General features: G+C 38.5%; 1 protein-coding gene across 1 annotated transcript in view; it reads right to left on the bottom strand.

Moving 5' to 3' along the window:
- thsd7ba (thrombospondin, type I, domain containing 7Ba) overlaps positions 1–13,013 on the bottom strand; it is a 195,366-nt gene that overhangs the window by 39,226 nt on the left and 143,127 nt on the right. Inside the window, exon 16 of the mRNA XM_059342920.1 lies at positions 8,408–8,599. Coding sequence (XP_059198903.1) covers positions 8,408–8,599 — 192 coding nt within the window. The remainder of the gene's footprint in view (positions 1–8,407; positions 8,600–13,013) is intronic.

Here is a 13,013-nt window from a genome sequence, read left to right as displayed (position 1 = left end):
CGATTCTCTTTTTGGTGAACGCGCTTTTAGTCTGCCTCTCCTCATCTAATATCACTTTTCATATATTTCCCAATTTCAAGCAACTCCTTGTGTAGCTCAACTTGTGGTGACCACCCTTATAGCCCACAACACAAAACATGTCCTGTGGGTGTCAGGTGAGGCATCTCTTGATGGACAATAATGTGCCAAAGTGTTTCTGTGAAATCAAACATGCTTGGGGCTACTACAAAGATCATGTCATCAACGTTAATCAATTATTATTATTAATCGATGCAGAATTGCACCATGGGCTGACAGCAGTTGTTTCAGTAGTGATTTATTTTTTTAAATCCGAATACAGTACAGTACAATACTCTTTTGTCTAATGAGGGTGAAAATGAATTTTTCATTTCAAGCTACAGACCTCCATTAAGACCTCCATTATGACTATTAGAGCTATAACCTCTCAATACAGTTCACTTCAGGCTTCAAATAATTACTCCTGTCCATTGCATCTGATGACTATTAATAGATGAGCATGAGCAGGAAAGTAAAATAGCAGCTGAAAGGCATGTGTTCCCTTTCAGATACTGTCACTTTTAATATCTGGACAAGTAACAGATACAAACTGTCAAGCTGTCCAACTGCTGAAAAATCTCTTTCATGATTGATTGTGTGCTTCGCATCATTGAATAGTATTATATAAGAGAGTTTCCGTTCTCAACTGATATCAATGTCCTGCTGTGTTACACGTGTCAGTTTTGCTATCGTACATTTAAAAAAATTATAATTTTTAAAAAAGAGTCAGTCACTGCCTCTTGATGTGCATGTTAACACGAACCAGTATCACTTATGACAACCCCAATTTCAAAAAAAGTTGGGAGTCTATTTTCACAAAAAAGAAAGTTCAACATCCCAACTTTTTGTGAATCAGGGTTGTATTATGGTCCTTGTAATAACCTTAACAGGTCATAAAGGCTTTATAAGTCTTTATAAAATGATTTACATTATTATTAACTTATTACTATTACTATAAGTATTAAAAATAGCATAATGACACATTTTTACAGCTTATAGGCTGCTTACAAGGATTAATACTAGGCAGCTGTTGACCCACAAACTGTCTAATATCTATTAATAATTTTGTTAAAAAACAAACAAACACTATACACTATACACTACCACCACTACATTATAATAACTTTCTCCATAAAGTGAGACTTTTGCTTAAAAGTGGCCATTTTCTTTGAGTTCCCCAAATGTGCTTGAGTCAGTTGCTTTAATGACATTATCATTAGACTAACTAACTGAGTGCAAGTGGAATGGGACCACAAGCAGGAAACACTAAACGTCTCCTGGTGGTGTGTGCTGTGTGAAGCTCTTCCACTGAAATGCTTATCTGTGACATGCTGAAACATGGTGATACACTGGTACAGATTCAGGACCACATGCCAGTCGAGACCGGTCTGCCCTCAAAAACGCCAATAAAGGGCGTTTGTACAGGCAGCAAAATGTGACTCACATTAACGTACATTTATGGGACCACGATTATTTTTTGCCCTAAACCTAGGTCAGTGGTATGTTTCATTTTGACAATAACTCATATTTGTCATTATGTGTGGTACTGACAAACGGTCTATTCTGTTGTTTAGGTTGGAGTAAGGAACCCTTCATGTAATCAATTGAGGAGTTTTTTATTTTAAGTTTTTCATTTTTAAGAGGAAGAATCCTACTTTTTCTTTCAAAAAGTGACAATGTCTCACCTTAAAATGACACATATACAACTACCCTGCTGGTCCTTACAGTCAAACTGCAACCTGCCCAAACTGTGGCTTTGATACTTTTTAAGGCCACAAATAATAAGCAAATCTCTAGGTAACTGTCATATTTAAAGTGAACACATTTTTTCTGTAAAATAAAACAATTACAAGAAAGAAAGAAAGAAAGAAACAAACAAACTCCCAACTGACACAAACGCAAACTAGTGAAAAAGTTGCACTGCAATTACGCCTAATCCTCCTATATTTGTGCCCCCTATTTGTTTCATGGATCCTGGGTGTCCTCAGCCTCCTGTGTGCCCAGTAAGCAGCCCATCTGTTTCTGTAGTGGGTCTGATTGCAAACATTCCTCACAGAGTGTGAACCCACTGCTGTTGCATGGCAATTCACCAACAATCTGTTCAATCTACGCCACTGCTGGTGGTTGATTGTGGAGAGCCAGTGCAACATCACTTCACTGACAACTACATTAGCGGCAGCAGCACCACATAGACCAACAGGCACCACAAACAACCTGCATTTAAGCCTGCAATATTGGCTTGTTTTAGCATTATGCATTAAAAGTGAACATCATTTTTAAAATGATCTCTGTATATTACATATTGAGCTGATGCTCCACTGACAGCCACAGTGCTCGTAGGTTTCTTTGTCTCTGCAATACTGTCGAAAGTGTGCTGAAAAGCTTTGCAGAAGTGGCGCGGCCACGGATGAATTAGCTTGAAAAAGATGTCAATAGATAGACAATAGAAGATTGATGTCCCCTTTCGGGAAATATCAAAATGAACCTTCCCTCAACTTGCTATCTGTCATTGATCTGATGGGGAAAGAATCGGATGTTCTAAAAACACTGCATTTCTTAGTTTGAAAAGTTGGTAAGACTGATTCATGAGTATTTGTTTATATACTTAAATCTCACAGTCGGAGCACTTTTCTGACTGTATGAGGCTACTGAGAGGAGCAAGACATTTTTAGAGCAGTAGAGTTTTCCATGGCACAGCATGGTTCGACTTGACTCAATTCAACTGCTTTTCAGTTTTCAATTAGCAAAAAGTTGTGTTGACGAAGTGCAGGCACTCCACCGTTTGGTCGTCACTGCAGTCTCTCTCAGCATGACTACCGCAATCAGCTGAAAAGTGCCACAGGTACGTTCTGAAGTGGGAAAGGAAATGGAGAAAAAAACCTGGTACCCAAAGTGAATCAAGTCCAGTCAGGCAGAGCTGTAACAGTGGAAACATGTAATTTGACTAAAACAAATCCAGTTCTAAAACAAACCAAAATAATCATCTGCTCCTACAATGACAAGAGATCGTTTTGAACATTCATTTCTTTTTTGGAACATCTAATGATAGTGGACTGTACCCAAATCGGAATATGTTATTCAGAAAAACACAATTAAGGCCTGCTTGGAGGGCTGCTGGGTGACTTCATGACCAGACTCTGGGACATTGTCAGTAAAAACTCTAGATTCAAATTTAAGTTTAGAATGACTTAAATTTTAGAAAGACTTAAAACACAATCCAAACATCAATGAATTTGAATGCAGCATCTGAATGCATCTGAATGAATTTGAATGCAGCATCTGTAGAAGTTAAATTTATTCTTCCTTTTCCATGCATCTTTACTGTAAATAGTTTCTATTTCCAGTGTAAAAAAGAAAGAGGCAAAATTAAAGGCACAGTATGATGAAGTGGAAAAGGTAAATGGTAACTAGACTGCTCTTCTAGTCTTTGCAACCACACAACGCGCTTTAACACTACAGACAGTGCTTATTCACCCATTCACACACACACATTCACACACTGGTGGCTGGAGGTGACCCCAGCTGACATTGGGTGAGAGGCGGGTACACCCTGGACAGGTCGCCAGACTATCACAGGGCTGACACATAGAGACAGACAACCACGCTCTCATTCACTCCTATGGGCAATTTAGAGTCACCAATTAAACCTAAGTGGATGTTTTTGGACTGTGGGAGGAAGCCGAAGTACCCGGAGAGAACCCACGCTGACACGGGGACATGCTAACATCATAGAAAACTATATACCAATATATCAGTTTATGTTCAATTGCATTGCCAATGAATGTTAGGTTACAAAATGATTGTCCAGTTTGGGGTGACTTTGGGTATCAACCACGCCCACGTCCGGTCTTCTATCCATGATACAGATACAGATAATAAAGTCTAACACTACATTTGCTAACACTGCAAAATTGATCATATTAAAAGACCAGATATTGCTACATATATTCTCTAATTCCACAGATTATATGGCTCACAATACAAGTCAACAGTCCCAGAACAGTCGTGCCGTAAAAAAATAAGTCTCTCTATTCTTTTTTAGCTAAACTCTCCTGTAACATAATGTCTGATAGTAAAATCCATGTACTGTGAGATAGCTGCATAATAAATCCCATAGAAATCCTCTCCTGAAATGCACTCCAGTCTACTGCCAAACCTCCACCCTATCTCAGAAGTCTGAGTAGATTTGAACCCATCAATTACTCAGTACATACAGTCAATAAATTATATACACAATAAAAAGATAAAATGACAGCATACTATCAGACACTTTAAGAGGAGAATAAATGCATAAAGTAGAGAATACACAAGAGCAAAGATAAAACTGAGCTATAAAATAAAATAAATTCAGTTCCCTATAGTAAATTGACCAGTTGAACTACAGTATTTCTTTAACAGTCCAAGCTAAAAATGATACACATGAGGTACTTAAAAGCTTATTCTCACAAAGAAGAGTCGGAGCAATTTTGAATGGCTCAGTAACAAAGCTGGATAGTGTAGCTAAACCATTTATCTCAGCTAAGCTCTTACAGATACACACCCGAACTCTGCTCTCTGATCTGTGGCAGAAATTCACAGAACGTAATGTTTGAATACCCATACAACGTTCAACAAGCTGATCGAGAGGAACAAATTAGCTACAACTCACTACTTGCCAATGAAGTGATGGGGGGAAAATTTGATGCACACATCTTTTTCCACCCAAGTCAAGTTGTCTTTTATTCTGACAGGATTGAGATTACAGCAGCATCTACATAAATATGTCATTAACACATCAATAAATCATATCCTATGTTAATGTTAAGATATCCGTATCATTAATATAAATAAAGTGGAAGATTTGTCTCTCCTATGATGTTTATTCCCCAGAGTGAACAGAGTTTAAGTTTTTAGAGCTCTTGACATAACATCATAACTGCAACAGGAACCTATAGTGTGCAGGGAGACTGTTCCCCCCTCATAAATGACCATATAGGTTGTTTGTACAGGCAGCAAATTACGACTTATATTAATGGTAAATGGACCTGCACTTATATAGCGCTTTTCTAGTCGCTTTGCGACCACTCAAAGCACTTTACACTACAGACTGCGCTCATTCACCCATTCATACACACATTCATACTGGTAGCAGGCTACCCTAAACGGTGCCACCTGCCACCATTGGGAATTCATTGTCACACGATAAACGCAGTATCGGGAGCAATTTCTGTATCTGTTCAGTATCTTGCTCAAGGATACTTCGACACGTAGGCTGCCACGGTCAGGGATCGAATCACCAATCCTCCGATCGGGGGGCAACCCGCTCTCTCAACCGAGCCACAGCTGCCCCACCAGCCGATTAATGTGATAGACCGTCCTCTGCTGCCCTCTAGCTGGTGGACTAGTAATGATTGGAGGACTTTCGCCCAGGAGAACGGAGTTTGTGTCCCATGTGAAAACAAAAGTAAACGATGTGATTAAAACATTACGTTAGTGGCTCATGTTCTGTGCATCACATTTTTATGTTACTATGTTACTGCCGGTAGTCACATCACCCTCGAAACTACTTCACTTCTGGCATTGACGTACATTTATTTACTGTAGTACATGTATGTGTAATGAACTACATGTATGTGTAATGCAGTACGTGTATGTGAAATGCAGTATGTGTATGTGTAATGACATGTGTACTATTTTTTTTAGAAACGCTCTGTACTGTGAACTGCAAAACGCTCATATGAGTTATTATGGGTGGTAATGACAAACGACCTATTCTGTCGTTTATGTTGGAGATCTTGTTGGTGCAGGAGGAGATCTTCATTTAGTGTTTTGTTGATATATGGCAGAACTAGGCTTTCAGTCTTCTCTACCATGGTGCACTGCATCCTACTCATTGTAAGTATATCATCATATCAGTATCAGTTAAATATTATGCATGATTTGTTTCATAATATCACTTGCAGCACTTTTAAAGATGCAAATCAAACGATCATATTATTCTGCAAAGCCTTCACATCCAGACCAGTGTACACTTCACTTACTGTAGGGGAGTGCCAAGTTTTGATTTATGCGATTTAGGGATTTATCTCAGCATGCATTCATCAATGAGCAGAGAGGCAACATCCACCTCTGACCACTATATTGTTGAGCTCATGCAAAGGTCATTTTTATAAATAGCCTACAATTGCTTGGTACCCCCCACGTCTGACAGCTGAGTTAGTAGCCTGCGAATAGCCATCTCTATCAATAAAAAAACATCCCTATCATGGAATTATTTTCATTAATTCATTCATTGAAAAATGTAATACAGTTATTTCATTTTTTACTTATTATCCATCACCTGCAATCCAAACAGCATGTTCTTTGTTCTATCTGCATCTGGGATACAATGAAGACAAAATACAAGCTGCAAACCACCTTTTTTGCCCAGTGGGTGCCTGATCTTATGCAGGACTCTAAGAGGTAGGTGGGTAGGTACACATGTGGTGTGTATTCTGGACAGGTAACTACTATGTTGGTAGACAGATACACATAGACCAAAAACATATTTTCACCTATGGGGCGATAGAGAATAATCACTTAATGTCCTGAGACTGTGGGGAACATTCGGAGTACCTGGAGGAAACCTACATGGGATATTCATGGAAATTCCTCACAGAAAGGCTGCAGCAGTGCTCTGGACTTTCTTGCTTTAAGGTTAAAGCGCTGACCTCGGAGCCACCCATGCAGTTCTAATATGGATGCACTGTCACATATTCAGATGTTTTTAATTATCCAAATGAGGCAATTTACAGCCTTTATTTTTTTGTTTGATTGCCTTCTCTTTGGTGTCTAATCATTATTAATGAATGTATTCATTTATTATTATAATTATTATTATTATTATATAATTTATTACTTTTTTCAGTTATTCCTTCTCTACTTGTCCATTCTCGATTCAAATGTATGTACTATATATGAATGAATTCACAGGCTGGGTAGGAGTTTGACATTGTGGAGGTGGAGGGAGAAAGGGGGAAAGTGAAGATGGAGTAATTCATAAATGAAGTATGAGAAAGAGAAACGTGATTGGTGTCAAATGTGTTGTGTGTGTGTGTGTGTGTGTGTGTACATAGGTGTCAGAAGCTTAACAGTTACAAAGTGCTGAGGCGTGGCTGCAAAATGTTCTGTCTGTCTCCTCTCAAGCCCTCAATTTGTTCTGTCTGTAAACACACCTTTGATATGGGTAATAACTGGCATGATATGAGGAAGCTGCTGAATTATGACAACACAAAAATGGCACATAAACTGTGGAATGCCTGTCATTATATGCTTTATGCAAATGAGATAATCATATTTCTTGTGTTGTGTGCTGTGTCCAGCACCAACATCTATGTTACCATATGTCTCCATATTACGTTTTTCCATGTATTGGTAATAGCGATCTTGTGTTTACTGCATTCACAGCATTTGCCTATGTGTTCTGTGTGGATGTAGTTGTAGCAAAGGAAGTCTAAGAGGCATGCACTTGTTAAACAGCTTTTTGGACCATCAAAATGACTCATGGCTCAAGGAGGCTTTTCAACATATGAGTTATCTATGCAGATGCCTTGGTAAGCTGCCATCATCCCACACTGGATTTGCTTTCTTTCAATTTACCTGACAGGGAAATTTAGAAAAATGTAAAAGTTGGCATAAACGAGTTGAAATACTGAGCTATAATGAACGTTACGGCCAGCTGAACATGAACACACTCATTCCAAATAAAAAACCCGCCACAGAGCTCAGGCTGATTTCACGTGTTGGATTCTAAGAGCATTATAGAAGGAGACAGGGTGTGTTTACTACAGCCCCTCTGGCAACGGATCAAATATTCATGAGGACAAATAGTATCCAGCCTGGTCTGCAACCACAGCATGTAATTCAGGTTTTGCCATCTGCACTAAAATAAGGGATTACAAGCTGTGGGAGACCCAATTTAGACCTGACATAACACTACTGGGACAGTAGAACGTTACAGTAACAGAACCAGAACGGCCACAGACTGGAGTTGATTGTGTTACGCACAGTGTGTCAAAGTGCAGTGGCTTTTTAACACACTGAAGAGGGAATATGCTGCCATGACGACACCTCTGAAGATCAAGGAATGTATTTGAGTTTCTCCTGGAATACAAGGGGATTTTATACGTTTCCAATTGTGGTTCTAGTGTAGCACTGACTGTGACAACGGTTGAAGGCGTTGTAGCCCAAGATAAACGGCAACCAATGTGAGTCATTAAGATACACGGATTGAGATTTTCCAATGTCACAATGCTTGACCTATGAATCTAATCATACCAAACTGATGCCTTGAGGGATATCTGTGTCAATGTGTGAAGAAATGACTCTGTACCTGTGAGCGAGCGCCTGCGACTGCGGGAGGTGCCACATCCAGCGCATTCAGAGAACTTGGACCAAGCAGTTAGAGTGCAGTCATCCTTGCAAGCCACCCGGCAGTCCCTGATCTGAGGGGGCAGGGGGCCAGCCCATCGCAGGCACTCTGTCATATTGGCTGACTCACCGCTCTCCCCGACACAACTGACTCCTGCAGACACAGAGGGAGGCAAGGATGTCAATCCAATTATTTTGACAATACACACGTAACAAATGACATATCACCGAGTCATTGGCATTGTTTTAAATCTCCCTACAGATGTTTTATGGTTATCTGTGCTACAATAAGCCCAATTTGAGTATCCATATTCAGAGTTTGATTGAGCAGCAACAGGGAGGGGCAGGTCTATTCATTTCTTTTATGTTCGGCTGAATGGTCTCACAATGAAAATGTAGCTACAGACATGTCATTAGGTAAGTCATAGCTATAAAGAACATTCCTGCACTGCTTTCATATGGAGCTCTGTTGAAATGTTAGTTCAATCTTCAAGCACAGCACCTTTATCAAACAACAATGATTTATTGAACAGAAACAAGGCATTTATAATAACATATTAAGATGAAAGTGAAATACTTTTGACAGAATGATGTATACACTATCTGATTAGAGTATGGGTATCTGATCAAAGAGAGATAAAGACATCACAGCCAAGTGCTGTAGCTGCAATATGTGCCGGTGTGCGCTAAGAATAATTACACAACAAGACCAGATGGGTTATTTCTGTTACTAAACACCTGATGTAGCACTCAATTAACTGGAAGCAGACTTCCAGTCCAACGTGGCTGCTTCTGATAACTTTGGAAAATTCCCCAGAGTGACTATTTTATGTCTCTTACTTCAAAATGGGAACTGTCAAAGAAGTAAAGCCACTCTGTCAGAACAGACAGAGTTAGCAGTGGTTAAGAGGAAAAACAGTGCAAATTGAGAACAGGAGGCAGGATCAATATGAGAGGTACATCATCACCACAACATAATAAAGCAAATGCTTGCCTTCTTCTTCTTCTTTTTTGAAAAGAAAAGAAAAAATCTTCATTGTAAATCTGCTATCTTACAAAAACAAGTGAACATGTAATTCCCCTCAAGACTGATCTAATCTGTAGCAATATGCTTCATCGCTTTTGTTAAAATCAAACTGGTTAAATTATCCTTTCAGAGATGGAAATTTAGATCTTTTGTGTCTGCTGCTTGCAAGTTGAGCCTTATGGAGCATTTATTACCAAGCAGCACAGTTTATTATATGCTGAGACACAATGCAAATACAATTATTCTGTTTTTGACAAAATAAGAGAAGCGTCACATTAAATTAGATGTTGTAGAAAGAAAGTTGATTTGATTATTGTATTACAAAACATAAAGGGTATGTTTTGCTCAATATATATATATATATGTATATATATATATATATATATATATATATATATATATATATATATATAATAAACACAACCAGAAACGTGTGAAATGACCACAACCTTTTAATACTGCATCATATGGTTGGGGCATTTAAAATGTTTAATGAAACCATTTAGATTTACCATTTAAAATATTGTAAGTTCTTAAACTATTTTGCAGATGAAAGTTCATATAAATCAATGTAAACTTGTATGTTTGATCTACATCAAATATCGGACTTTTATTAAAACATGATTCGAGTGGTGCTGGCACATCGTTTTAACAACATAATGCGAAGTTATAAGGTCATGGTTATTACACATATTTCTGCAAAATCAGACTGGAAAGTTTCTATTTTAATCATCCAAATGTCTAAAGAAAACATATCTTAAAGCACAAACATTATACCAGTGCAACAACAAAATCATTAGCGTGCCTACACTCAAATCAAACCATATAATCTTCAGAGGAAGAAGAAATGTACAGTAGTTTTAATATGCTTCTAACAAGTAAAAACACATGACATGCCAAATGCAATGTGCGTACAGGACGTGAATAGTGAAAGTTTCACAGAATCAAGTGGCACACTTGTTTAAAACACCCCCCGATGAACACATCTGAGTTACAATAATCAGCAGAGCCACATGCTGGGAAACGAATAACTCCCTTCATTATTTTCAACACTGATATTTCAGTCTGCACTTGGCATGAACGTTTGAAGGAATAATCATTCAGTGAGCGTCGGAACAGTGGCTCGGCTGTGAAATAAGCCTCAACCTCAAAAATTTTGAAAAACCTAATAATGAGTTAATTAAATAATTAAATAAGAAGGAAAACAAATTAAAATGAGTAGGTGTGTGGACAGAGTCTGCTGGCTGAGCAGAGACAGGGAGTTGGAGGAAGGAAGTTTTATATCTTTGTTCGGTGCCACTGATTGGACACGACTGTATAGCTTTGTTGAACAAGAATTTAGAGCAGGAAGACACACTACACTGGGCATTTCAATGCTCAAATACATTTACACTCTGGGATTTAAATGTGAAGAAACCTTCTCCTCCCCCCCACGCCTTGAACGTCTTTGAGGATTCACTGACATACAAACATGCCTTTAATCCATTTTTATTGATTTCTATTTGACTTTCAAATTTTGCCCTCTGACAAAAACTGTTGGGTTTCTACATGTCTGTTGAGAATGTGTGGGATGGTCATTTACATACAAGGTCTCCACAAAGGCACTGCAAGGGAGATGATCGTTATTGTTAAAGTGAGTTTATGTAACAGTCATAATCACAGCGATAAAAAAGAATAACCTTTTATGTTCCAATGTATGTGTTTAGGTTAAAGAGTGATAATAATATGAAGGCTAATCTTATTTTCCCCTTTAACAAACCTGTTTGAAAGCAACTAAACATTAACAGCTGCTACAGTATTAGTTTAATTAGCACTGTAGGAATAATTCTAAGTCCCTGTTGGCATTTCATTCTGTCCATTTACCTTTAATGGTAAATGGTAAAGCTACTACCAGCTCCACCAATCACAACCCCATTCTGTCTTTCGTATCTTTTATTAGAAATGCCCAGCACTGCACATATAGTGGCATTTTGATGCTGAACTGGGAGCCATCCATTTCGAACATAATTATTTCAGCCTCTGGTTAGCCAAGCCCATTCCTGTAGCCTTTCACCTAAACTCCTCACACAAATGCTAACAATTTTTGTCACAGTATCTCCGCCACTGACAGAGATCATCTTTAATTATACAGTAACTTAGAGAGGTGAACACATTTGAGAGGCAGCTGAAAGGACAAGCTTTTGAAGAGGCTTGTCACCCTTCAGGTTTTAAAAAAATATTTTCTGTGACACTGTTGTAGAGGACAGCCTTTAAAAAGTCGATTTCCTTTCAATTGATAGCTTTCAGAGCTGACTCTGAACATATTGCATTTTCATCATTACTTTTAAGAATAGTTTGCTTTATTAAATGCTCTTGGTGAAGAGGTTAGAGTGGTACTAACCAGGGCAAAGTATGTTGTTGGGAAGAGGGCTGAATAATCAAGTGAGGCTAAATTTTGGCAAGGGATAAACTGGAATGGTCTCAGTCTCCTCTTTACTGACGTGACAACTTTATACTAACCCAATGCAGTTTGGGGCAAACAGCAAGTTTTTGCATGCCACTCATGCAGTCATTTTCGTCTCTTCTAAAAAAATGTCATAAATATTTCTGCATACTGGGGTTCCTAAACAGTCTTGGAATTGCATAAATTGGGTATGGGCTGGAAAGCTGGGACACTTGTGAATTAAATAAGCCTAATTTTATCCATGTGTGAGTATGTTAGTCAACATAGCAGCATTTCATTGTAATAAGAGCATATTTTTAAACACATGTTCTACATTGTAAACTTTTAACCTTTGAATAGTTGCCTAATCATGTTTATTACATATTTGAGACCACAGAAACTTGAGACGCATTGCTGAACCAACAAGTTCTCCTACATAAATGGCATAGGAGGTCGTGTGTCAGTACCACAAACTTACAGCATGTAGGTACGTATCGTGCCTCGCGCTTCACGGCACAGAAATACTATCGCGGCCCGCAGTACAATGCCGCGTTCTAAAAATAGCACACATGTTCGCTCCATTGTTGTAAAAAAGACCTTAGGTTTAGGGCAAAAAAACTCATAGTCAGGCATTATAAAAGACAGTATAAACAGTAAATAAGTGTATGTAAATGCCGGAAGTGAAGTAGTTAGAAGGGTCACGTGACTGCCGCAAGTTACATAAAAACTATAACAAACCCTGATCTCCTGGGTGAAAGCAGTTTGTTTGTCCCATCCATCTCTATTACGTCAGCAAGATGGTGTTGGACGCATTACAGCCTGGTGAAATATGGACACGACTTGTTTTTTGCTGCCTGTACATGCAACCTATATTCATGTTTTGGACAGGAGAACAGGCTGGCTGAGCTACATCTTGAGGTTCATCAGAGTGGAAGAGGTTAAAACACCTTCCATTAAATGAAATCTTTGTTAAATCAGTCATACTGTGTGTGTAATGTTCTCTGCGGTGCCCTATGAAAAGTAATGTAGATTGGATTCATCATGGCCATTAAGTCACATTTTTCCCGCAGCAAAAGATCATCAACATGACTCATTTTCTATTGAATAATTTCTCAAAAC

This window comes from Centropristis striata, chromosome 10 (assembly GCF_030273125.1).
Source record: "Centropristis striata isolate RG_2023a ecotype Rhode Island chromosome 10, C.striata_1.0, whole genome shotgun sequence".
NCBI lineage: Eukaryota > Metazoa > Chordata > Actinopteri > Perciformes > Serranidae > Centropristis > Centropristis striata.
Note: the sequence above shows the minus strand (reverse complement) of the source record. Positions and strands in the feature narration are given on the sequence as shown.